General features: G+C 36.7%; 1 protein-coding gene across 6 annotated transcripts in view; it reads left to right on the top strand.

Moving 5' to 3' along the window:
- The first annotated feature begins 886 nt into the window (after nt 1-886).
- The window catches only part of hoe1 (OCA2 melanosomal transmembrane protein hoepel1), a 52,756-nt gene continuing 26,936 nt past the window's right edge, over nt 887-26,706 (top strand). Inside the window, exons 1-2 of one of the 6 annotated variants that reach the window (XM_028311257.1) lie at nt 887-1,131; nt 22,430-22,754. In XM_028311257.1, coding sequence (XP_028167058.1) covers nt 22,553-22,754 — 202 coding nt within the window. In that variant the 5' untranslated portion in view covers nt 887-1,131; nt 22,430-22,552. Of the gene's footprint in view, nt 1,160-22,390; nt 22,755-26,706 lie in introns of all 6 variants that reach the window. The other 5 variants (XM_028311262.1, XM_028311261.1, XM_028311260.1 and 2 more) reach the window with 5 other exon arrangements.

The raw sequence follows: 26,706 nt of genomic DNA, 5'->3' as shown, positions 1-26,706 counted from the left end.
CAGAAAGCTTAGGGAATGGCTAACCACTTCCTGCTTTTACAGTGTTCAGGAATTTCTGGACAATGCATGTTAATGTATTTTAGCAGAATAGAGCACTTTGTATTTACAACACTATCTGTATCAACCTATTCTTTGCAAATAAATGTCTTTGTCTTTGTAACGTTCACGCGAACATCCCGTTTGTAGTGTCCCGCGAAAAACCGATCCGTCGGAATTTGTAATCCAAATTTCAAACATACATGTGTGTTCATAGAACAGTCCAGTTTTGCGGGATAACTGAATCCCGAAAAACTGTATGAGCCACAATATAATTGCTTTTCGAACTTATGATAAAATGATGACCAACCTTATAAAGGTAGCAGGAAAGCGCTGGATGCAGGCCGCTACCAACCGGGCAATATGGATCATTGGGGGAGGCCTATTTTCAGCAGTGGACGTCCTGTGGTTGAAATGATGATGATGATGATGATAAAAATGATAAGGTACTTTTGTATTTTAAATGTCTAGCCAGTTCCATAAAGCTACTACTACATAGGTACAAAGTAACTTTTGCCCTCGGCTTCACCCGCGTGAAATTTTATCTGTCACAGAAAAACCTTAACTCACGCGTCCCTGTTCCAAAAACCGGGATAAAAATTAGCCTATGTCCTTTCCCGGGACTCAAACAATCACTTTGCCAAATTTAATCAAACTCGTTACTTTCGCAGTTAATAATGTTGGGTTCGTTGGCTTCAAGTTTTGGTGACTAATATACTTAAGTAGCCAGTGCCAAATAAAGTATTAAACTCTTTTACAAACATGCTAGTGTCAATATTAATTAGATTCTTATTCCGCCTTATTCGCCTACATAGATAAGGAACGCGTTGATAATGCAGTATGAATAGTCAGTTCGCGCGCGCGCATCCAACCGAACGAACGTTTGCGTTCTATTCTAAATTTAATTCAAATGTAAACAAGGTGACGCGCTGTGATTGGGCCAAAACTTTTGTTTTTTTCCCCCTAAAAGTGTTGTGGCCAGTGTTGTTGTATTTTTTTATTGACAGTTGTGTTCCAAAAAGTTTGTGAAGTTCTTTGTTGTGGCAAATACAGTTTGTATTGATTGTGATAAAAACACGGTGATAATTCCACAAAGAGAGTTATTTTACTTTTGAACAAAGAGGTTGGGTTTTATGGCATAATTAAACTGTTTTGAGACAAATAAATACTTTTTATCTATCTATCATGGTAAATATTATACCTGTGTTGACATAGTTAAGAGATGCAAAAATTCTCGAACGTACGATAGGTATAGCTCTAATGATTTTATGCTAATTATTGTATCAATGGTGTATGTAAATGACTCAGGCGCGAAACAAACAAAACACAGACATAGGTACTTGAAATACCTAAACTCTGTAAGAAAAATGCTAAAGAGAAAAGGTCAAAAGATTTTTGTATGTTTGTATTGAATAAGCTCCGAAACTACTGGGCCAATTTGAAAAATTCTTTCACCATTAAAATCCGAACTTTATTCTGTTGAACATAGGCATATTTTTATATATGTTTGTTTTACCTACAAATAACTATTGAAAATTATTTATTTACCTATAGGTCAACGGGAAAAACCACGAAGGTCTTTTTCAACAGTAAATACGTGACTGAATTATCTTTTTGTATGAATCTTTTTAAGTATGTAACTAAGGTCAATGTAATTTAAAAAAAAAATACTTACTGCCACCAATATTTTGTTACTAGCTTTCCGCCCGCGGCTTCGCCCGCGGTGAATTTTGTCTGTCACAGAAAAACTTTATCGCGCGCGTCCTTGTTTCAAAAACCGAGGAAAAAACTATCCTATGTCCTTTCCCAGGACTCAAACTATCTCTATGCCTTTCATCAAAATCGGTTTAGTGGTTTAGGCGTGAAAGAGACAGACATACAGAGTTACTTTCGCATTTATAATATCAAAAGTATAGAAGTACTAGCGGCCGCCCGCGACTTCGTACGCGTGGATCCTGTTTTACCCCCTTTTCCCGAATTTTCTTTGCTATAAACCTCACGGAGCCCGAGACCTTTCCAACGAATGCAAAACCGTGGAAATCGGTTCGTGCATTCTGGAGTTATAGCGTCAGGGAGGAAAACCCGACTTATTTTTATATAGTAGATAGATTCAATCACTGTTATTGAGTCTGACATTTAGGCCGAGTTGCACCATCTTACGTTAGCTTTAACAAACGTCATAAATCTGTCAAACTCCATACAAAAAACACCGGTCATTGTTATAGTTACGGTTAAAATAAGTTGGTGCAACTCTGAAAATACAAGTACATTCAGCGTCAAATACTTAGTTCGTGATCGTGACACCCAAAGTAGCCAAAAATTTGCTATACGTCTTTGTGACAATGAGGGCTATCGTTTTAGCGCTCAACAGTTAGCGCCACTGTAGAGTAAGGTCCTGTCAATCGCCAGGGGTGCCAACTGTTAAGTATAAAAACGATAGCCCTCATTGTAACAAAGACGTGTTGCGAACTTTTTGGCTACTTTGGGTGTCACGAACTATTTAACTGACTGTACTAAAAGTTTTTTTGTCTTTCTTAAGCCTAAAAGTAACTAAACATCATCTTACCAAAGTAATGTGGCCATAACAACAATGTTAACAGCATTGTTGTTCGGCCAGAACTTTGTATATGAACCCGAACACCTGCGTCCATACAAGATCCCTCCTGCCAACATACAACACCATGCAGGAGTTTATAAAGATTATCCGACCGGACTTTGCCACCACCCAGGTCTTAACCAACCACGGTAATCATAAGGAATACCTATCTATTCCATATCGTCGCAGATGACCGCTGTCCCTGCGATGACCAGACTCCACAAACTTGGAAACACCTCTTAACACAGTGCCTAGATTTGCTTCAGCCCGATATAACCATGAAATGACATTTCGCTTGCTAAATATCAACCCATATAATCTACCAGACATAATTAGAAAAGAAGACACACCAAAAAGCTTCAAAGCCTACATTACCTACCCATATAGTCGATCACCTAAAAGAATTTAACCAAACTTAAGGAACTAACAAATTACAATCAACATAATTCACAAACTAAATCATTGCTCTGCAATTGGAGTACTCCACTAGCTTCCATTGCATGTTGGTAAATCTTAAACAATAAATAAATAAATGTGTATCTCAATAACACTCACGAACAAAAAAAAACAGTTCCAAACAATAGGGTTGAATTTCTGATCATCATCATTTTCCATCAAGTGAGATGCAGGCCAAGAGCTTCCCCATTTCTGAATAAAAAACGAATCTCGTGTAAAAAATCGCGTGTTAATTATGTATTTTATAACACACCTAAAACCCACCTTTTCGTGACATACCCCATACAACCGTGACCTTAAAACACCCCTAACACAATTAGTGCTAATCGGATAGGCCGAGGTTCGAATCCCAGCTAACACTGGTTTGAAACCAGTCTAGATTCTGTAGGATTGAAGAGCTCTTTCTTCAAGGTAGACCTACAAAGTTGACTGATGCCCGTTTTCACCATCAATTCCTAATTTTTAGGTTACCCCTATGGTAACACTTATCAGGAATTTTGTTTTCATAGGGGTCACTTAAAAATTAGGGATTTATGGTGAAAACGGGCATGAGTTTCTTGCGCTGCACAGTCACACACAGTGAACAACTTTCGTCTTCGAATCGTTTGCGAATTCGACAAAATCCGATACCTACTCAACCTTCGAATTAAACGATAACGTGACAATTTTGATTCTCAAAATAAGTTTCGTGCAATTTCTCATACTAAGCTCACTTTACTTTACACAAGGGCGCTGTTTTAGTTTTCCTACTAAATCTTTTGATGGCGCGATGGCGATTCGAATACGCAAACGATTCGAAGTCGAAACTTTTTCGTGCTAGAGGTACTGGCCCATTTATTGTCCCCGAAACAGTGGTAGGGTGAAAGTACCTAATACTGGGACATGTAAAGGCGCTTTTTGCAAAAAAAATAATTACTTTTACTTTATAAACCAATTTTCATGGTTATGGTTCAATTCCTACGCGGTCTTGAGTTCGAGTCCTGTGAGTCACTTAGTTCAAGTTTAATGAACGAATAAGATAAGATCTAGGTACATAAATGAAAACATTTATTACATTGTATAACAGGGCTAAAATCTATTTAAGGCTTCAGACAGTAAGTAATAAATTATGCCAATCACAAATAATAAATGAACAATACTGATATGACAAACAAGTATGAAATACGAAAGTAATGTCTGTTTCGTTTTAAAACCACCAAACTAATTTTGATGAATTTTGTGATAGATAGATTGGACCTAGAAAAAGGTCATATTTTATAAGCTTAGACGCAGACCACCGATTTTTAGTTGGCCGATAGTTGGGTCGGGCTGTTAATCAGTATGGAGATGTATGAGAGTGCGCACATTACACCGATTTGTTATCGGATTCTTCATACAAAATTAGAATCGGGGCAAACTATCGACTAACTAAAAGTCGGTGGCTGCGGCTAGTCTAAGACTACAGATTTGGTGCATTTTTAGTGAAATAAGGCATGAACGTTAACGATAATATGAAAATTATAAAGTCAAAGCCAAACTTTATGAAGGTCCAATGTTCTTACCTACTATGTTGGGAGCATGCGCTGACAAACTTTCAGCTTTTATAAAATAACGTAGGTCTGGCATTCACTGATTGCTCCATAACCACTGTGATCTAGGGGTAAGGATCCAAAGGTCCCAGGTTCGATTTCTAAGTAGGGGCAAAAAAATTCACTCAGTTTGGTTGAGAAGGCTTGTTCTAAACTTCTAAGTCCACCGGATTAGCTACCAAATCTTACCAAAGTCGCTGTAACTACTAGTGCGATAGAAAACTAATCTGTGTGTACAGTCATTTATAATACTAGCGGCCGCCCGCGACTTCGTACGCGTGGAAACTTCCAACCCCCGTTTTACCCCCTTAGGGGTTGAATTTTGCAAAAATCCCGTCTTAATGAGCAAGTACGTTCTAAAAGCAACCCCCTTGCAAAAGATACTCCTAACACTTGCAGTTTCTGAGATTTTGTGATGAGTCAGTCAGTCAATGAGGAGATCCGTAAACAAACTAAAGTCACTGACATAGCCCGACGGAATAGCAAGCTGAAGTGGCAATGGGCAGGGCACATAGTACGCAGAACTGACGGCCGATGGGGCAGCAAGGTTCTGGAGTGGAGGCCACGTACCGGAAAACGCAGCGTGGGACGTCCACCCATAAGGTGGACCGACGACCTGATAAAGGTAGCAGGAAGGCGCTGGATGCAGGCCGCTACCAACCGTGCGATGTGGAAGTCATTAGGGGTGGCCTATATTCAGCAGTGGACGTCCTGTGGCTGAAATGATGATGATGATGAGTGTGTCAGTCAGTCAGTCAATCAGTCAGTGACCTTTCGCTTTTATAGATATAGATTAAAGCATCTTAAGCAGTTGTGATAAGTGCGATATTAAAACATTATTGTACATAATCATATGTGTTATTTGTACAACTTCCTAGCAGTAACAATGCGTGGGCGCATACCTTCGTTATCGGGTTATAATCACTGCGCTTCATTATTTTTATTTATGTATAGCAGTTTTATAATGACGAACCGCACATATTTTATACTAGCGGCCGACCGCGACTTCGTACGCATGGACCTCATTTAACCCCCTTAAGGGGTAGAATTTTGCAAAATCCTGTCTTAGTAAACACCTACTTTCTAAAACTTAGTCGGCCGTTTGGTGTAGTTGTTCAGAACGGACTACTATGCCGAGTGGTCCCGGGTTCGATTCCCGATCGGGCAGAAATTGAAATTATGAATTTTAGTTTCTGTGACGGATCTGGGTGTTTTCTATGTATTATGTATGTATTTACAAAAAAAAAAGTATAAATTTAAGTTTATATCCGTTGTCTAGTACCCATAGTACAAGCTTTGCTTAGTTTGGGACTAGCGGCGCAGTGTAAAATGTTTAAGGAGATTTATAATTTATTTATTTAAAAGGAAAACCCTTAGGAATAATCTGAATCGGTTCAGTAGTTTTAAAGAGTGCTCACAGACAAACTCACAAACTTTACCTCTTCATACATATATGTATAGTTAGTGTAAATTACTATCCCACCAAAAACATTCTGTAAAAAACTAGCCAAGTCTCGATGGAGCTGCTTGTTTATCTCTAAAAAGTAATGAAATCTAGACAAAGTCGTGCCAAGTCTATGGTTCCTTCCTGCGATTTCTTTATTATTATAGTTAATGTTGTGTGACTTGGCCGTTGAAGTGTACAAAACCAGGTGCTCTATGACACCATTGCACCAATCTGTCGCCNATAATAATAAAGAAATCGCAGTAAGGAACCATAGACTTGGCACGACTTTGTCTAGATTTCATTACTTTTTAGAGATAAACAAGCAGCTCCATCGAGACTTGGCTAGTTTTTTACAGAATGTTTTTGGTGGGATTTCACTCCTTTTTGTAGAATGTGGCATAATTATTTAACGTCGTCGTCTTTAAATATTATCGACATTTTTTTACGATATTAAACAGTTAAACACAAATAAACTCAACGACCTTTAAAATGGACAATGAATCAGAATGGTTTTAATATCATAACCTTAACCTTAGCGAACCTTACGATATAATAAACGAAATGTAAATATAAATAAATTACACAACATTCAACTTAATCGACGGGGGGGTCTAGAAAGGAAAAAAAATCTGGACACCGCGGTGCAGAAAATCGACGCTCAAAGTGCTAGCGCCATCTAGCGGTGAGCGGTACAGGCGAACACCACGATGCCGGTGTGGCGCTAGTAGTATTGATTATGAATTATGGTGTTACTCCAGATCTTCGATTTTCCTAGTTTTTATAGTTTTCCCTTAATGTGGCCATTAAACCCTAACTCTGTACCAAATTTCAGCTCTCTGAGTTTATGGGAAGTACTAGTTCTATTTTGATGATCATCAGTGAGTGAGTGTCATAAATGCGAAACTTTGCTTTCGCTTAACTTCGAAACTAAATGACCTACAGACTTGAAATTTTGGATTTTAAGTCTGTGATTATAGCTTACTAGATAACGAAAATTTCAGCGTTCTGGTCTTATCCAGAGGTTCTCAAATAGGGGCCTGAAAATGCGGCGAAATGGTTCCAGTAAAGGATGGTACGGCAGTGTTTGCTTCGCGCTCGACTTGGCGGGGGCACTGCCGTGCCCCCAGATTGTTAAGTTCTCAGAAGACTGCTACACTATAAAAGATGTTGATTCGTAGTAAAAACATTTTTGCTTGAAAATAGTACTTATTACAATGTCTTAAAGTGCACAATATTTAGCTTGAAATGCCATTATTATGTATACTAGCTTTTGCCCGCGGCTTCACCCGCGTAAAATTTAGTTTGTCACAGATCGTCATAAATTATAGCCTATATGTTATTCTGGGCTATAAACAACAATACTGTAAAGTTTCATCAAAATCCTTTTATTGGTTTTTGCGTGAAAGAGTAACAAACATGTTGACATCCAGACATCCATACAAACTTTCGCATTTATAATATTATATAAATTAGGCTGGTTTTAGTGTCACGCGGACTGTCAGTGCGGATCGCTCCGCACAGCTGATCTGTATGAACTGCTAGGGAGCGGGCGGTTCCTCCGGACCGCATTACTCTAAAATGCTCCCTAAAAGTTACAGATTGGCCCTGCGGAGCGGGTCCGCACCGGACGGCACTAAAACCAGCCTTAGTAGGATCTTTTTTATGGGCTTGTTGACACGTCCAAACCATAAGCAACCTTGCAATAATACTCCCACGGTTGTCTTTAAGTTACTCTATCCTTATAAAGGCAGGCAAGGCCGAAACTTTAGGTTAAAACAAATATTTTACCTTAACTTTAAGGGACGATTTGTTTAACGAGAGCTTTATATGGCTACTGTTTACTAATAATAGGGTCAAGTCACCTGTTTGCGTCCAAATGACGAAACAAAAATATCTACTAGAAGTATCATTGTAATTATTCTTCTCATTAAATAATGTTATGTCTTGGTTGTAAGTATATTGTCGATGATACTGAAAAAAAAAACATTAAAAAAATTCAAATAGACAGCTAGTTTTACCGAGGAGACATACCTAAGCTACCCCTTAGGTGTACCTAAGTGTGAAGGAAAACCACAAAAGGAAAATGAAATACCTTGATCATATTTTTTTAACCGTATAAGTTCTGGCCTAGAAATTCTATTATCCCGCTTCTCCAAGATGTCATAATAGACTAAAAGACAATTTCGAACATCAGGCCTCCCCAACCCGTCTGGCCAGCGTGGGGAGTGTAGGCCACATCCTCCATTTGCCTCTGGTAAATTAGAGGGTCGTGCTCCTGCAGTGGAGACTAAATGACCTGATGATGACGATCATGAAGACTTTTATAAGGTTATCAAAAGATAAATTAAGATATTCTAAAAATAAGTAATTTTAAAACGTGGGAGGCTTAAGTTTAGCAGTGGATTGCCGTAGGCTGAAATGATGATGATGATGACGAATGATTTATCTTTTTAGATACTAATTATAATCTAATTACTGCTCCTTAGCAGATAGATTACAATTTTATGAATTAAACTTCGGGTCCGTGGCCGAGTCCCCCTGTGTTCGACGCACCCGTGGTCGACGCCCCCGGTCAGATAGAAGCAATTTTTAATTAAATGTAGTCAGTCACAAAAATATTTATAAATGAATAAATATTTATACTGATCGTACAAATAAATGTTTAATATTATTTTACCATTGTGATACCTAAAATTATAATAGGTTTTATTTTAACCTATCATAGGTTTTATTTACCTATAATAACATGTAAATCGTTTTACCTAATCAAAATAATTGTAACAATCAGTCTTTAAAATAACTCTACTCTCTCTACATTTAACTAACTACAAATAAAAGGTTTAATTATAAAAGTTTTATGTATTTTTAACAAAAAAATAAATACATCATTTTAAATAGCGTCAAACATGCATGGTTTTCGTTGACTGTACTTAGTGCAAAAGCTGAAAAAAATATGATATTAAATTTATTTAAATCGGGGGCTTCAACCACGGGTGCGTCGAATACTGGGGGACTCGGCCACGGACCCTAAACTTCACATTCTGCGTCAGTTATTTCTGAAATTTCCATAAAATTAAAAAAAATGTTTCCAGATATTTCTGAAATTTCCATTAAATTCTTATAAACCATTCCGCATTCTAAAACTTAAGTACACGTGAAATACAGTTAATGGCAGTTTAAATAATTAAGATAAACGCAATGCTAACACATCCAAGCCCATTCATTCATACACACTTACACATAATAATATGTCGCTGGTGAACTGTGAATTCAGTTGTTCCTCAAGTTGTATGTATTTTTTTGAATTTTTTACTTAAAAAAAATTATTGGCTTTGTGGATATTGAAAACCACAGAAAAAATATTTAATTAAATCAATTTATTTTTTTATTTAAAAATAAATTGTGAAGAACTTTTTTAAAGACCTCTAAGGAGACCAAAGAAGAATAATGTCCCTAAATTGTGCTCTTTTGAACTAGTATTTCTTTTTTTGCACAGTTTAACATCTGGGACACCGCACACATTAAAAACTTCTAATGCGTAGGTAGAGTAACATCTGCAGTAAATGACAACAACAAACCAAGTCACAGTTTTCGTATCTAAAAATACTTCCTAGCCTTGAAAACCCAATCTGTTTTCAATTAGCTTACAAATTCTGTGGATTTAAAATAATAAGTATTTGGACAAATCGCCTTTTCGTTCATAAGAAGTCATGTGAATTGGGTGGTCAGTGTGGCGGATTTAGGTACCAGCAGGCTGAGTATGCTGAAATCCTAAGGCGGCTGAAATAAAACAAATTATACACACACAAAATACGAATTTCCGAAATTGGAGAAAAATTTAAATATTTATCTGTACTAATATAGGGGAGAGTTCGGTATATTGTACCGCCGGGTAAATTGTACCACCCTCATATTTTGTAAAGTATTTATTGAATGTCTGTAATTGCAACAGTCAGCGATACACAACTAAAATCAATTAATATCGGCCATGTGGTTTTTGCCGTGACAACAAACACGTGTGTTTTATTTTGAAAAGTATTTTTTCATTGTTTTCAAGTAACTTTTGACAATACATGTTTAGATTGTAATTTTGTTAAATTTAATCACAGGGTGTTTCTAATATATTATTTAGAAGCGTAAATTAGTGTGGATTATAATTTTTTGAAACATTTTTCGGTATTTATAAGCTATTTTTTTTACCGATTTTTTAAAAGCACTATCACCTAGTCGGCTAAATTGTACCACATCAAGTTGTATGGAACTTTACCAAAGGATTTTGAATTTTTTTTTTAGTAAATCATATTTTGAAGTTATAATAGCGTAGTTATGTTTGACTAACAATAAATGAAAGCAAAAGACTGGCAAAGTAGATTAGGTACAAGTGTGCGTTACGATAATTGGAATTACAAAACTTGTACTCAAAATCGTGATAACGTGTAAAACAATATCGAGTGTCTTTGTTATAAACTACTGTTCCTCTTCGTTTCCTAATTTGTTAAGAATGTATCGTATAATATTTTGCCATAGTTTTTTTAAAGGCTTGAAATTTATTGAAAACCAATTTAGTAACCCTGTGGTACAAATTATCGAACCGGTTGGCTAAATTGGACCGAAGCTCTGAACTCGTACTTTGTTGATTTGTGCTAAATATACAACAGTCATGTTAATTAATACTTATGAAATAGTAAGTTGAATAATGTATCTTTTATTATATACCATGGACATTAGCAAAAACAAAAGAAAACTATGTGTAAAATGGGATTGAAAAAAACTGGTCCAAATTAGCGGACTCTCCCTTAAGTATTATAAAGAGGTAAAGTTTGTGTGTTTGATATTTGTCAAGTAAGGGGTCTCGGGATCTACTGAACCGATTTTAAAAATTCATTCACCAATAGAAAGCCACATTAGCCCACATTATTGCTGAGTGTCATAGGTTACATAAAAAACCGAAAAATTTCACGCGGGCGAAGCCGCGGGCGGAAAGCTAGTTTAATATAAATAAAAATGTATTACTTAATTCAATTTTTTGTTGTGTATTGGCCAGTCAAATGATTGCAGTTCTTTTTGTTTTTTTCGCATGTGATAAATAATCATAAATTATCACCTAACGTGTTAAAAATGCTGGATTATACTTTAGACAGAGAACTAAGTCCCTGTTTACTAACAAACGTATTGCTAAACACTGTCACTTATCAGAGTGCGACTCGTTCCTGTTTTATTATAGCGTGTCGTGCCAAAACTCTGAGGCAAGTATTTATAAATAAACATGGCAGACAAATAAACTGCTGTTTATGCAGTTGGGAATCCCGGCACTACGTTTGAGACATTCCTAAAACTAGGCCTGTTTTCTGAATTTAGTTTTTGGCTTTTTTTTTTGTTTTGTAGTATGAACTTTTCATATTAAATTCTTCCTTGAGTAAAAATGAGAACGTTGAAGTATGCTGTAATTCTCAATTCAAAAACTGGGCGGCAATTTTATTAATTAGGTCATCTCATCGCTTAAGCTGTAATTCTCATTTAAAAAATAGACCTTATTCTATTTTATTATTAGGGTCATGTCGCCTATTCGCGTCCCTTTTATTTTATAATTAAATAATTTATTTATGAAAGATAAAAAAAAACGTGATATGTAAAAGAAAAACTTTTTTTAAAAGGACTGGACGAAGGATGATAAATCGTCATCATTTCAGCCATAGGACGTCCACTGCTGAACATAGGCCTCCCCAACGTTAATAATTAACACTTTTCAATAAATACTTAACACCCACTTAGCCTTTTTTAAGAATGTCCGATTCCCCACTTGTGCTGCAACATAACATCGTTATCAGAGTCACGTGCGCCATTAGTATGGAGCTGGTGTAGGAGTGGTTGTTTGTTTACAAGTCTGATGCATGTAGTGGCACAGTGGTAAGTGGTAAATGGTGCAGTAAGCCCGAAAGAAGTAAAAAAACTGCTCAAAAATAATATCGGATAGGCAAAAAAATCATTAAAAAAAAGAGCTTAGTACCTAACAAAAAACCGCCTCAACAGGTTCGATGTATTAGTAAGGATAGTGTAACTTAATCACGATTCATCATCATGAGTCATTTAATCGTTCAAATCGCCTTGTTACGCATTAAAAAAAATCTCCACACAGGACTTCTCTGCAAAATCTGTACTACGGTCGAAAATATAACATGCCTTTTATTCGTTTTTTTTATTTATTTGTTGTTTTTCCCTATTTGTGGTTTTCCTTCAATGACAGGCTTAGGTATTGCGGCTAAGGGAGTCCCCTCCGAGATAAACTTAGCTATTTTTATTTATTAAATATTTCTTCAAACAACTTCTTATTAAGTCAGTTAAAAATTTCATTCTTCAAAATTTTTATTACATACTTCATAGGTGAATTGGTTTTTCTTTCAGGGCTAAAATTATGACTTTTTAAACAATTTTTTCGTTAGTAAATATACTTAATTCAGTTAGTTTATAATTTTGTCGTCCTAATTTTATATCTATGAAAAAAATACAAATAGAGTATTTTCGCCTTATTTTTATACAAAAAAAGACAAACAGAGTCTACCGACTAAAACTTTATTTATTAGTCACACAAGTACAAAAAGCTGCCTAGAAATGCAGACAGACACTGCAATAAAATGACACCAGAGTAGCAATAAGCAAAAATACGTTTCAAAATAAACAATTGGAATTTTCCATTGAAAGCAGACACTGCGTGTTCCCCCCTTAGGGGTGGAGTTTCGTAAAATCCTTTCTTAGCGGATGCCTACGTCATAACATCTACCTGCATGCCAAATTTCAGCCCTATCCGTCCAGTGGTTTGGGCTGTGCGTTGATAGATCACTATGTCAGTCATTCAGTCAGTCACCTTTGAGTTATACTATCTATTTTCTTTGGCCAAGAGTAACCTTGAAAAATCAAACAACAATCTCAATTTACATATCAAAACAAGTAAATACACGTGTATGTATGTATTTAACATGGAATGTGCATGGAACCACATAGGAATTATCAGCCAAAACTAATTGAAAACAATGGAATGTGACTTATATTCGCAAAGATTTTTTTTACAAACAACTAGCTTTCCGCCCGCGGCTTCGCCCGCGTGTAATTGTGTCTGTCACAGAAAAACTTTATCGCGCGCGTCCCTGTTTCAAAAACCGGGATAAAAACTATCCTTTGTCCTTTCCCGGGACTCAAACTATCTCTATGCTTTTCATCAAAATAGGTTCAGTGGTTTAGGCGTGAAAGCAAGACAGACAGACAGAGTTACTTTCGAATTTATAATATTAGTATAAATTTTAGGGTTCCGTATCAAAAAAATGATTTTAATTATCATCAGGTCATGTGGTATCCCTTACAAGGAACACGGCCCTCTCCAATCCCCCCCCCCTCTAAAAACTAAACTGTTGGCTTGAAAAATGTGGAAAAATTCATAGTAATAAATAGTGTTTTTTATGAACTTTATAACGGTTAAGATAGATCAGTTAGTTTCAGAATAATTAATAGTCGTTTAACTGATATAATATTATAAAATATCATACCTCATAAAAAATCCTTAGAAGAGAATATCCTTATAAGTGACTTTATGGTAACGACGGACAACTACGGAACCCTACACTGCGCGTGGCACGACACGCACTTGGCCAATGTTTTAATACAACCTGTATCATAGAAATGATTCCGTATTTTTAAACATTAAAGCCTACAATCTATAGTAATACAACCGAAAATTAAAATGCGATCAACTGAAAGGTTTATACAGCACGACTTTTGGGAGAAAAATAAAAGTTAACAAAAACAAAGAAGGATTTTTAAAATTAAATTCTTTTTTCTTGCCTCTAAGTAGGAAGACCCCTTACTCTAGCAGTGAACTGCTATAGGCTGATTGATGATAATAATAATAATCATCATCATCATTTCAGCCACAGGACGTCCACTGCTGAACATAGGCCTCCCCCAATGACTTCCACATCGCACGGTTGGTAGCGGTGGCAATCATAATTGAGTGATTGATTTAATGTACAAAATCACAATAATCCTGACAACTGACACACAAATAACATCCAGTGGTTTCTTTTGACAGTTTGTGGTTGTTGCTATAATCCGTAGGAATAATAACTTTATGACGTTAACTTGAATAAATTTTCCGTGGGAAGTATCAATATGTTTACAATTTCTTTTAATTAGAATTCCGCTATCTTAGTAATTAACGGAAATGTGTCACAAACACAACAATATTAATATGTTTGTGATAAAAATTTAACATTTGTTCAGTCTGTATTAATGTCAATTACCTACTGATTACTGATATCTTGTTCCGACAAAGGAAAAATACTTAACTACTTAAACTTTTGAATAGGAAAACATAACTTTGTTTTGATCAAGCTATCTAGGGACTGTGGCACTTTCATCATCATCATCATTTCAGCCATAGGACGTCCAATAGGTCTCCCTCAACGATTTCCACAATGGTCGGTTGGTGGCGGCACTGTGGCACTTTAAGTGGTTGAACTTTGTGATGTTTTCTATGAGATGTTCTTCTTTTAATTTTGGTACCAATTGATATAACTACACAGTATTAAGCAAAACTATTTAGGAAACGTTTAAATGTGTTGCTATAAGCGCACAACTCGAGGAAGACTAGAACAAAATTAGGAACCATTTTATTCCTAATTTTTTGGAACCCTAGGATGTTTTTAAGTTTTTATGTAGAGGAAAATTAGAAAGTTTCCCGAAAACTAATACTTATCCACGCGAGCAATAAAAAAGGAAAAAAATGTTTCTTAAGTACCAAAAAAACCAATACAGAGCAACTTGAAAACAGCTGATTTTTTTCGTGATTTCAGAGTTCATCTCATAGTGAAAGTTGTTCATTCATGGGTAGAACACACTGTAAGAAATTTCAAACGGTAGAAAAAAATCCCGGTATTTAAAAAAAATCATTCTGTTAAAAAGCCGTGTCACACTATCGGGCTATGTAAATCCCCCCTAAAAGTCATTTAAAAGTATTTTACAGTAAAAGTCATGTTCTCAGTTCTCACCTGCTCATTAGTTTCTTGTATGATGCAATCTCTTATCTTAACCATAGGCTATTGTATTGATTTTACGATTTTGGGTACAGTTGTGAACAAAATAGATTTGATTACTTATTTTGTTTCATCATCATCATTTAATTTTCAGCCATAGGACGTCCACTGTTGAACATAGGCCTCCCCCAATGATTTCCACAATGGCCATTGGAGGCGGCCTGCATCCAGCGCCTTCCCGCTACCTTTATGAGGTCGTCGGTCCACCTTGTGGGTGGAGGTTCTACGCTGCGCTTTCCGGTACGTGGCCTCCACTCCAGGACCTTGATGGCCCATCGACCGTCAGTTTTGCGTACTATGTGCCCTGCTGCCCATTGCCACTTCAGCTTACTAATTTAAAGGTACTAATTTCACTAGGTTTAAATGTCATAATTTATACATTATTTACCTAGTGTAAATTATTATTTCCTCGTAATGTATAATATTACGTACTAAATGATGAGTAATGGTCAAAAGATGGTTTAGACATGCGGTTTTGTGGTCATAAATGTCAGAGTTTATTTATGTATAGTGTCATGTGGTGACCAGACTGTGACAACACTGACATTGATAGGTACAGTACGGCTAGCACGAAAAACTTTCGAGTTCGAATCGTTTGCGTACCTATTCGAATCGCCATCAAAAGATTTAGTACGAACAACAGCCTTTTGTGAACGTGTCGTAAAGTGAACTTAGTATGAGAAATGGTTGCACGAAACTTATTTTCCGAATCAAAATTGTCACGTTATCGTTAAATTCGAAGGTTGAGTATCGAATTTTCTCGAATACGTAAACGATTCGAAGACGAAAGTTGCTCATGCTAGAGGTACTGATACACTACTAGCTAAACCATGCGGATTTAGCTGCATAAAGTTAGCATCTAGCAATAACTTAATTTATGTACCTACATTAATTTGTTTGTATCAAAAGTATTTGAAGTGGTGTTGCACTATTTCTTTTTACGAACACTAAATTGTAGTAAATAATAATATTCACCACTATCACGTAATATAAGTATTATTTAGCACAAATAGAAAGAAATATTATAGAAATATACATATAACTCAAAGGTGACTGACTGACTGACATAGTGATCTATCAACGCACAGCCCAAACCACTGGACGGATCGGCTGAAATTCGGCATGCAGGAAAAAAAAAGGTAGATGATGTTATGACGTAGGCATTCGCTAAGAAAGGATTTTACGAAACTCCACCCCTAAGGGGGTTAAACGGGATCCACGCGTACGAAGTCGCGGGCGGCCGCTAGTATTATAGAAAAGATCTTACGGAGCCCGATTCGCACTTAGCCAGTTTTCACTTTTTCCAACTTCAGCTTTTGGTGGCGGCTGTACCTATTTTCACTATTTTCACATACCTGTCAAGCCAGACGAGTTACTTTCACATCGACATACGCTTACAAGTTAGAAAAGTTGTCTTTGAGCAAGAGAAAAAGTATTAAAATTAGTTGATTGAAATTGCGATGAATATTACAAAAGTATTACTTGTAGTTTTTGAAGCACTGTGATGATTATTATAATAAATACCCAGCTGTGCCTCGATCGACTTCGTACGCGTGAAAATAGTTTGAATAATTTTCCCGTTTGTGCAAAATTTTTGTTTACTGCTCCGCCCCTATTGGCTGTAGGGTGATGTTAAGTAGTCTAAAGGTCTTCTTCTATAAATGGGACATTATAAATCCAACGCCAAAATACTTTTTTCATGTCGGACCAGTATTTCCTGTGATTGACGTAATTTAACCAAACAAATAAAAAAAAACTCATTTATTTCTGCAAATAGGCTTTAAAAAAACACTTTTTTACACGTCCCAGTATTAACCCTACCTCTGCTTCAGGGCAATAAATGGGCCAGTGCTGAGAAGAAGCAGCGCAAGAAACTCAGTCCCTATTGTCAGCCTCTTTTTCATAGGTTTACAGACTTTAAAATATCTACATATTACTCGTAGTTATAAATATTTATGCGAGCTAGGCAGTTCCCAAATCTACGCATCCCAAATCTTATGCAGTCTGAAATGGAAAATGCATTGTGCATTAAATGTATTGTGTGTCCTGACCTGAAAATGTACTTAAAACCCTTGAGAGTGAAAAAAGTTCATTAACTGACTGCTAAAAGTAATTTTCAGAAACATCTTTGAATTGTTTCATACAAAAAAAAAATATTTACTATAACTAGAGAAATTTTCACGAAATATTTTCCGCACTTTTCATATACAATTTCACCTCTTCAGTTGTAATGTGTATCTTCTTTAGAGGTCCTACATAACTCAAAAGAGTGAAATACATAACTCTAAAATGCATGAAATTCGTCCTGTGGTTTAGATAAATATTAATGTTATAACATAACGTTTCCGGTTAATATATTATAATTAATATTCCTCAATGATAACGGCTTTCAAATTAATATAAATAATCCAGTAAACCATTACTTGTTATGTAATAATGTTCACCGCAGTTTCAAGTGAAAATATGAAAAATTAAGTGAAATATGAAAAACTAAGTGAAAAATGGATGACATTGAGTTGGATACAACATTTTCCATATCAGGGTATGTATCTTGCATCTGTTATGTATTTGATTATTGTATTTATTAAAAATTTTATTGCGTGCAGTATAGTTAAACCTACGTGTTTTAACTAGCTTTTAAATTAATTTAAATAAACAACTTGAAAAAATCGAACTGCCTAAGGCGGGAATCGAACCCACGACCTTTCGCTTGCAATCTGGCTTTAGGGGGCGTCCATAAATTACGTGAGACAATTTTGGCTATTTTTCAACCCCCCGCCCCCCTTGGTGAGATTTGGTGAGATTTTGCCTGACCCCCTCCCCCACCCCCAAATCTCACGTGATATTAAAAAAAATCCGAAATTTAATAGTTTTGGAGTAATATAACTGAGAAACATTTTTTTTGTGTGCTTTAACGTTGTCGCTAACGAGTGCATCAAAAAGATCTATAAAGTTAAAGATTTAAGTTCTTGAAAGTATCTGCTAGGGACGCTGTACAATCATCATACATTTAATGTATGTCATTTTTTACGCAGTCGCTAGCGGATGACGATTGTGTAAAGTCGCACTAAGCCCACTGATTACGAATAGATCCAGAAAAACACGTGTAGTGACAGCGGTTAGTACTAGTCTAATTGTTCCTTTCTACAAAATTACTAATCTAGCAAAATCGATTTTGATAAAAAAAGAACTTGTTTTATAATTTTCTTAATTTCGTCATTTATTCTGCATTTTAGTATTCACACATGCAGACGGAAGCATTTTTAGTTTTATTTGTTTAGACTGTATAGAATTAAATGACATTATCATCATACAAATATCATTTTTTAGTCCTGCTGACAAGGAACCCTTAATATAGTTTCGATATGTCTGGCTGTCTGTCTGTCCGAGGTTTTGCTTGGAAACTATTGGCACTAGGGAGCTGTAATTTTGTAGAGGTATGTATATTAATCACGCCGACAAAACGGTAGAATAAAATTAAAAAAAAAAAATTTTTAGGGTAGCTCCCCTACATGTAAAGTGGGGATGATTTTTTTTTTCGTCTTCTACCCCATCGTGTGGGATATCGTTGGATAGGTCTTTTAAAATGGCTTAGGGGTTTCTAAGACCATTTTTCGATTTAGGGATCCGTTTGCAAAATGTTAAAGTTTAAAGTGCCAATTTTTGTCCGAGTAGGGCATCCCCCCCGCTAAAAACTAAACTGTTGGCTTGATAAATCAGGAAAAATTCAAGATTATAGTGCCTTTTATGAACTTTTAAGGAAAACTATAGTGGTTAAAATAGACCAGTTAGTTCAAGAGTAATAGTCGTTTTACTCATGTATTATAAAATTTCATACCTAATAAAAATTCCTTAGAAGAAAATATTAAAAGTGACTTTAGATGAAGTAATTGCTTACTTCTGAAATATATTGTGATAACGACGGACAACTACGGAACCCTACACTGCGCGTGGCACGACACGCACTTGGCCAATTTTTTTACTTAAGATTTAACCCAGTTTTCTGGCAAACTCTATTTCTCTATTTCTTGTGGAAAAAAATACGTGATATTTCCCGAAACCCCCCCTCTCCCCCACGTGAGATTTGGTGAGGTTTTTGTTGACCCCCTCCCCCCCCTAAAAGCCTCACGTAATTTATGGACGCCCCCTTATTAATTTTGGCCTAGGTATTACACAAAGAGTTTACCTGGAGTCTTGCAGTGACTTGGCCCACTTTTAGTTTGGTCCACGGGCCAAGTCGCCGGATTGATTTTTAAATGTTTTTCTTCCGGTAACTGGGCCCACTCCAAGATTTTAGAGTAGATTTTTGTTGATTTGGTGTTTAATTTAATAAAACATTGAAGGTGGACCATTAAAAGGTGACAGATAGAGTGATTTTCACATTTTACCCGACTGCACCAAAAGGAGGGTTATGTTTTTACTTATAGTTTCCTCATAAATAAAGTTAAACCAATTAGTAAGAAAAAAATAGTTGCTATCCATTTTCTTCAGTAACAGCTTCACTTAAATAAACTAAATTATAGGCAATTTCTGTTGACTCAATAGTTGCGTACAATTACTCATAATAAGTAAATAAATAATCACCCATGTTACTCACTAGACATTACGTATGACCTATTATTTACACAACAAAAATAGAGAGAGAAGTCCGAATCCACACAAATAGGAAAAAATAAAAAGCCATTTTTAGTACATTTTCATTTTCGTCTCATTTTTCAGTAGGTAAAACATTTTCGCGACAAATATAAAGTCACAAGGTGGACAGACAACCTTATAAAGGTAGCAGGAAGGCGCTGGATGCAGGCCGCTACCAACCAGGCGATGTGGAAATCATTGGGGGAGGCCTATGTTCAGCAGTGGACGTCCTGTGGCAGAAATGGTGATGATAGGAATATCGGTCTGTGTATCCCTCTTTTACAAGAATATTATCCCCTATCCTTATTAACCTTCCCAGACGGCATACATTAATGCCATAACAATTGATTATCTATTGTGTCTAGATTCGCGGGCCTTGAAGGATTAATATACTAGCAGCCGCCTGCGACTTCGTACGCATGGACCGCGTTTAACTCCCTTTGGGGTGGAGTTTCGTAAAATCCGTTCTTAGCAGATGTCTACACCCTATAAGGGTACCTACCTACTACCTGCCAAATTTCGCAGGTGTTATAGTTTCTGAGATTTCATGATTACTCAGTGAGTGGTATTTCGCTTTTCTCCTATAGGTACTAGCGGCCGCCCGCGACTTCGTACGCGTGGATCCCGTTTTACCCCCTTAGGGGCGGAATTTTGCAAAATCCTGTCTTAGTGAGCACCTACGTTCTAAAAGAAACTCCCATGCAAAATTTGAGACTCCTAGCACTTGTAGTTTCGGAGATTTCGTGATGAGTGAGTCAGTCAGTCAGTGACCCCGCTTTTATAGATATAGATAGATTAGTGTAAAAATTTAGATTATTGGATACTTTATAGGTCTCTCTGTCTGCCATTTTCTGCTTTATGCAAATATCCATCGCAAAACCTGCTTTTGACTCGTCGCAAAACCGGTCCGATCTGGTTCAGACTGGTTATAACGAGTTCAGTGCACCTAAAAGCCACTTTTCAAATGTTTACTAGTTTCTTATCTCGGAGGTTTTTAGTGTATTTTTCAATGATAGTCTTGAATGGGTTGTTTTTGTTATTGTTATTTTTTTCTGATGACTGTAAAATATATGATGATTAATGTGAAAGTTTATCGTTTATTTGTTTGTAATTTTATTCATAAAGCTACGATGTGTTACCATTTTTTTAAACACGAGGGGTTTACTCGACTAATTAGTAATTTGTCCAATACAAATCTATGTAGGTATACTTATTTTATAAGCGATATACCATTCACTGATTAATCACGAAATCTTCGAAACTATATGACACCTACAAACTTGGCAGGTAGGTTCCTTAAAGAGAGTGTGAACATCCGCTAAGAATGGATTTTACGAAACTGCATCCCTAGGGGCTAAAACGGGGTCTACGCGTAGGAAGGTCGCGGGCGGCCGCTAGTATTCTTTATAAATCAAGAAAGAAGAAAGGTTATTTAAAAAGAGACTTTATCGGTCAAAATATCGTAATTCCGCTAACCACTAAATAAGTAATGTAAAGTTATTCGTAACTTGTGTCAATGAAACATACTAATTATGTGCATAGTACTCAATATCAAATGCAGTAAATAGCATTTTATATGAAAACTAATAAATACATTAGGTATTTATTTATAATCTAGAAGTAAGTAAGTACTTAGTAATATTATAATGCGAAAGTACTAAACATGTATTTAGCAAGCGACAGATTAGTAGACTGAAGTTTCATATTCAATAATAAATTCAATAATTTGAATTTGAAACTTCAGTCTACTAATATTCTGTCGCTTGCTAACAACAATGTGTAGTGCTTTCGCATTATAATATTAGTAAGATAGGATAGGAACGATCTTAAAATTGTAACGTCTTCTTTATAACACCATTTTGATTATTAATGCATTGCACAAAATTACATTAATTAAACATTTATAATGGTCCTTAACTAAAGAGCCATATGAGTAAGAGTATTAGCAGGCCTGTTCATCTATACCCGTAGTACTTATTATTATTCTGTGGTATTAGTCCAATATCTTTAAATTTAATTAACTATTTAGGTTTTAATGAGAGCGACTCATTAATTATTACCCTTTATAGAGCCCTTTCTAGAGCATCAGTCATTCAAAAGTAGTTGAAGAAATCAGTGGATTTTGAATAGAATATTATTTGTGATTTTTAAAGTGTTTAAGTGCGAATATTTTACGTTGTTTTGTGGACTCTTATAGGCACGTTTAAAGACTTTAGCACGTTTGATTGAATTTTTCTACCGCTTATACAAACTTAAGCTTTATTGCTTCTTTAAGCGTTGTAAGGGCGTTGTAGTACGAATATTTTACGTTGTTTTGTGGGCTATATATCAGAAGCTTAACTAACTCATAGAACCATATTGTGTCTCGATTTGGTGATATTTAAAAGACTAATCTACGCGTTATTATCATTTCTTTAGCGAATCGCCAACTACAAAACTCTCAAATTCTTCCTTGAAGACGATTGTATTATACGATTCGAGGTCGCATCGTTCAAAAATAAGGGTACCTTGCCAAAACTCAACCTCTTTGAAATCTAACCGCGAATTCCTAAACGGAACTTGTCACAAGCAATCACTGTCAAACTGTCAAATCAAACCTTTTGACCAGCTCCCACCAAAATCAAGTGTTTTAAATCTAAAAGACAGAATTATGGACAAAATTGAGACCGTGCCTCTTTAAACTCGACATTAGCGAAAACTGTGTGCTTCAAATAGGCACCAAATATTAATAATGGACAAAATTGTGAAGAGTGTGAAATCTTGGACTGATTCGAATAGGAAGGCCAGCCCTGACCTGACGAGGAGTCAGTACTCCTTGGTGTCGAATGGAGAACTGACGGCTGAGGCGGTGCAGCTGTGGATCGGTCTGCCTGCTGAAGTCAAGTATGACCCGTCCCTGGCGTCGCTAAGGCAGCTGTACGAGAAGGAACTTGGTGAGTCTTTTAGTATAGTCTTCTTGATGTTTATTGTCCTTGGTGCATGTCTTTTCATGTTACTAAACCGTTGTTTAGCCGTGTGGTGACGGCAGAGTAGAATACATTTGTCACCAACCCCTACTCTTCCGACGGGTGTCGTAAGAGGCGACTTAGGGAGTACACATCAAACAGAGAACGGGCAGCAGCGCTCTCTGAAAAACATCAATCTTTTAAACTGCGATCTCCAACCCGCCTGCCAAGCGTGGAGATTATGGCAAAACCCTCCACTATAGTGAAGGAGGCTCATAGTCCAGCAGTGGACTGTAAAGGGCTGTTGATGATGATGAAACCTTTGTTTGCAATGGTGGGAAGTCGAACCTTAACTTTGAACTCCTATGTTCTTCTGATAAATTTCGTTGCGGGTCCAATGACAGTTTAACTTTCCCCCGGGACCTTGACCTTCACTGGTTGGGTTATTGGCGGTCAAGCTGTAGATCCTGGCTACTCAGGAGTTGCAGCGGTGGGAACGAGAGGTGGGAATAGTCCCGTATATGGTCTCCTGCTCCCTGTTTCCTCGGGTTCGACTACCAGAAAGTCTATACAGTTCCTCATGGTCCTATTACCTATCACACTGAAAACCAGCGCCATGGCATTCGTCACCGTGGGCCACGGCATAAAATATGCTGAGTGGGGTCCCGTTGCAGTGGGCATCTTGTTGGTGAATGGGTGGGTGGCACTGCTCAGTTTACTCTTGTTTTTTTTTCTTCTTTCATTATTTGTGTTAATTGCCTGTATTTGTGTGATGTTCATTGTAATAAATGTATCTTTCTTTCTTTATTATTGTTCTTTTGCTTGCTATGCGATTGTCTTTTACCATTTGGATTGCAGTGAAGCTTTAGATTCGCCTTCAAGACGTAGCACACTTATCAACCCGGAAAGGGATCGTACCGTATCAACTCGAGGCGGTCAGTATTCTTTGTATGAAACTCCATACTGCAACGCACAGTTATCCGCACCGTAACGTAAACGCCTCGCCTCGCGGTTGACAGCGCGCGAAAGGCGATGACAGCTCGCGAAAGGCGATACGGTGTTGATTTATTTTCGAGTTGATAAGTCTGCTATGGCCTTTAGAGATAAAGGTGGTAAGAACACCGTTCAGATTCTCCGGGGTTCGATTTCCAGTGAGAGCAAATTTTCCTGCCTCCAACAGCCGAAATAAGTCAAATAACATTGCTATTAACATTGTTTTTTAGCAACTTACATAATATTAATATTATTATGACAGTGGTAGCTACTTTTGCTGCAAAATGTCTATGTGTACAGTCAGCGTCAAATAATTCGCGACACTCAAAGTAGCCAAAAAGTTCGCAACACGTCTTTGTTACAATTGGAATAAGGTTGTGTTGTCAACTTTTGGCCACTTTGGGTGTCACGAACTATTTGACGATGACTGTAAGGCCTGAATCGAATTTTCAGTGTCGTCTCGTATAACCAGTAGACCGCCAAAAACATAATGAACTAAAGATTAAAATTATCTAAATTTATAAAAGGAGAAACTGACTGACTTAGTGACAGATCAACGCACAGCTTAGGTACCGTAGAGGTGCACTAAGAAAGGAATTCCCGAAATTCCCACGGGAACGGGAATTAGCAGGAAAATCCTTTTGTATGAAAAATCTAAACTGCTTAAGTTAGACGCTTGAAATTTGGCAGGTACCTTAGTAAACTTAAAGCTTAGTTACAACAGGATATTGCAAAATTCCCACGGGAACGGGAGTTAGCGGGAAAAAACATTTGTTTGAAAAAATCTAAACCGCGTAAGATAGATGAAGGGGGTAAAACGGGATCCACGCGTACGAAGTCGCGGGCGGCCGCTAGTAAAAGATAATAAAGAATGCGTAGTTGAAATCGGTCCAATTCTGTGACTCTATATTCGTCCTCGGTTTTTAGCCAATATTTTTTGTCTTAAACATTTGTTTGGCACGTGAATAATTTAATGAGCCTAATCATAATATAGTTGCCAGAAGTTAAACTGCTAAAAAAAACCAATTGCTGCTTTATAATTTTAGAGTATGATTCAAAATCAATTGAGATACGAACAACAGGTAGAGTTCTTGAGATAGTATAGAAATAGAAAACTTTTTTACTATTTATGGCATCTCTATACTTAATATTATAAACGCGAAAGTAACTCTGTCTGTCTGTCTGTCTTGCTTTCACGCGTAAACCACTGAACTGATTTTGATGAAATTTGGTACAGAGATAGTTTGAGTCCCAGGAAAGGACATAGGATAGTTTTTATCCCGGTTTTTGAAACAGGGACGCGCGCGATAAAGTTTTTCTGTGACAGACAAAATTCCACGCGGGCGAAGCCGCGGGCGGAAAGCTAGTATATTATAATTATAATTCCGGCACAGAACATACTGTGTCACTGTTGACTCAATCTATCTATAGAGATAAGCCAACTTTAATCAAAATCGGTTCAGTAGTTTAGGCGTGAAAGCATAAGACAGACAGACAGAGAGTTACTTTCGCATTTATAATAAAAGTATAGATTACTCGACAATCGTGTTCCACAATCGCGAAATGACATTTTTGTAAGCAGATGTACTTTCAACAAAATATGAAAATCCATGCAATAAAGTTTTACTCTTTCTTCAAGTGCTGATGTTAAAACTGAGTTAACCCCCACAAACCTGTGGTGGAATTGTGTAAAGCAATCGTAATCATTTGACAGTTCATAACTTACGATTATTCTGTCAAACGCTTTGTTTATCTGACTTTATCGTACGTTATGAACTGTCAAATGATTACGATTGCTTTACACAATTCCACCTCTGTTTTTTGACGATAATATGTTTCAAAGTCACCTTTCCCTGTCTCTATCACCTTTAGAACTATGCAGGGAAGTCCCTAGGTAGAGGAAAAGTTACTTAAAAATTGTTTATTTAATTATTTTCCCTTCTGGCCAACGCAGGAACAGTTCTGACTACACAGTCAAAATGATTTATCTAAACTCACATGAGTTTTGACAGACCAAGTGATTTAACAAAATCTTTCTTCCTTTGTGAGGTCTAATATAATCATCAGGTCATTTAGTCTCCACTGCAGGAGCACGACCCTCTCTAATTTACCAGAGGCAAATGGAGGATTTGGCCTACACTCCCCACTGGCCAGACGTGAAAAAAATGGTCAACAAACAAAAATTTCGCCAAAGCGCATACCTTTAGTCTTATATGTGTTTCAAACCGGATTTAACCAGCTCAAAATAGATCTGTCTGGCTTGATCCAGTTCAGACTAAATAACAGCTAAGCTGAACTGTATCTTGTTCGTAAAGAAATAGATTTCAAAATGCCTGAAGACAAGACTAGAGTCAAAAATTTTATACGCAGCCGCCTGCGCCTGCTTTTGTTGTTCTAGTTCGTTAGATATACGGGCTATAATACTAAATATTGTCGGTTCGAATCCCAGTAGGGTCTTTGATGAAGCGAAATAAAAAATGATTGGACAATGACGTTGATTCTGTCATTTATTGTTCCCACGTAGACATCCATTTTTTTCCAGGAACTGCTTTTGCAGGATTCCGTTTTATCCCGTTTGCAGTTCCGCCAAAAAAGCAATGCATTTGAATTTCAATCACATTTTATTAAGTATACTAGCTTTCTGCCCGCGGCTTCGCCCGCGTGGAATTTTGTCTGTCCTGTCACAGAAAAACTTTATCGCGCGCGTCCTTGTTTCAAAAACCGGGATGAAAACTATCCTTTGTTCTTTCCCGGTTCCTCGGTTCAGTGGTTTAGGCGTGAAAGAGAGACAGACAGACAGACAGAGTTACTTTCGCATTTATAATATTAGTATAGATATAGAAGTAATAGATTCACACGATAGTCCAGTTCTGCGGGATCCAATAATTAGGAACTGGATCTGGGTTGCCGAGGGAACGAACTCTGACATAGTGATTTACTCAAAGTC

The sequence above is a fragment of the Ostrinia furnacalis genome, unplaced genomic scaffold (assembly GCF_004193835.3).
Source record: "Ostrinia furnacalis isolate ACB-3 unplaced genomic scaffold, ASM419383v2 OfSCF3264, whole genome shotgun sequence".
Taxonomy (NCBI): Eukaryota; Metazoa; Arthropoda; class Insecta; order Lepidoptera; family Crambidae; genus Ostrinia; species Ostrinia furnacalis.
This window is presented reverse-complemented; position numbering and strand designations above follow the sequence as displayed.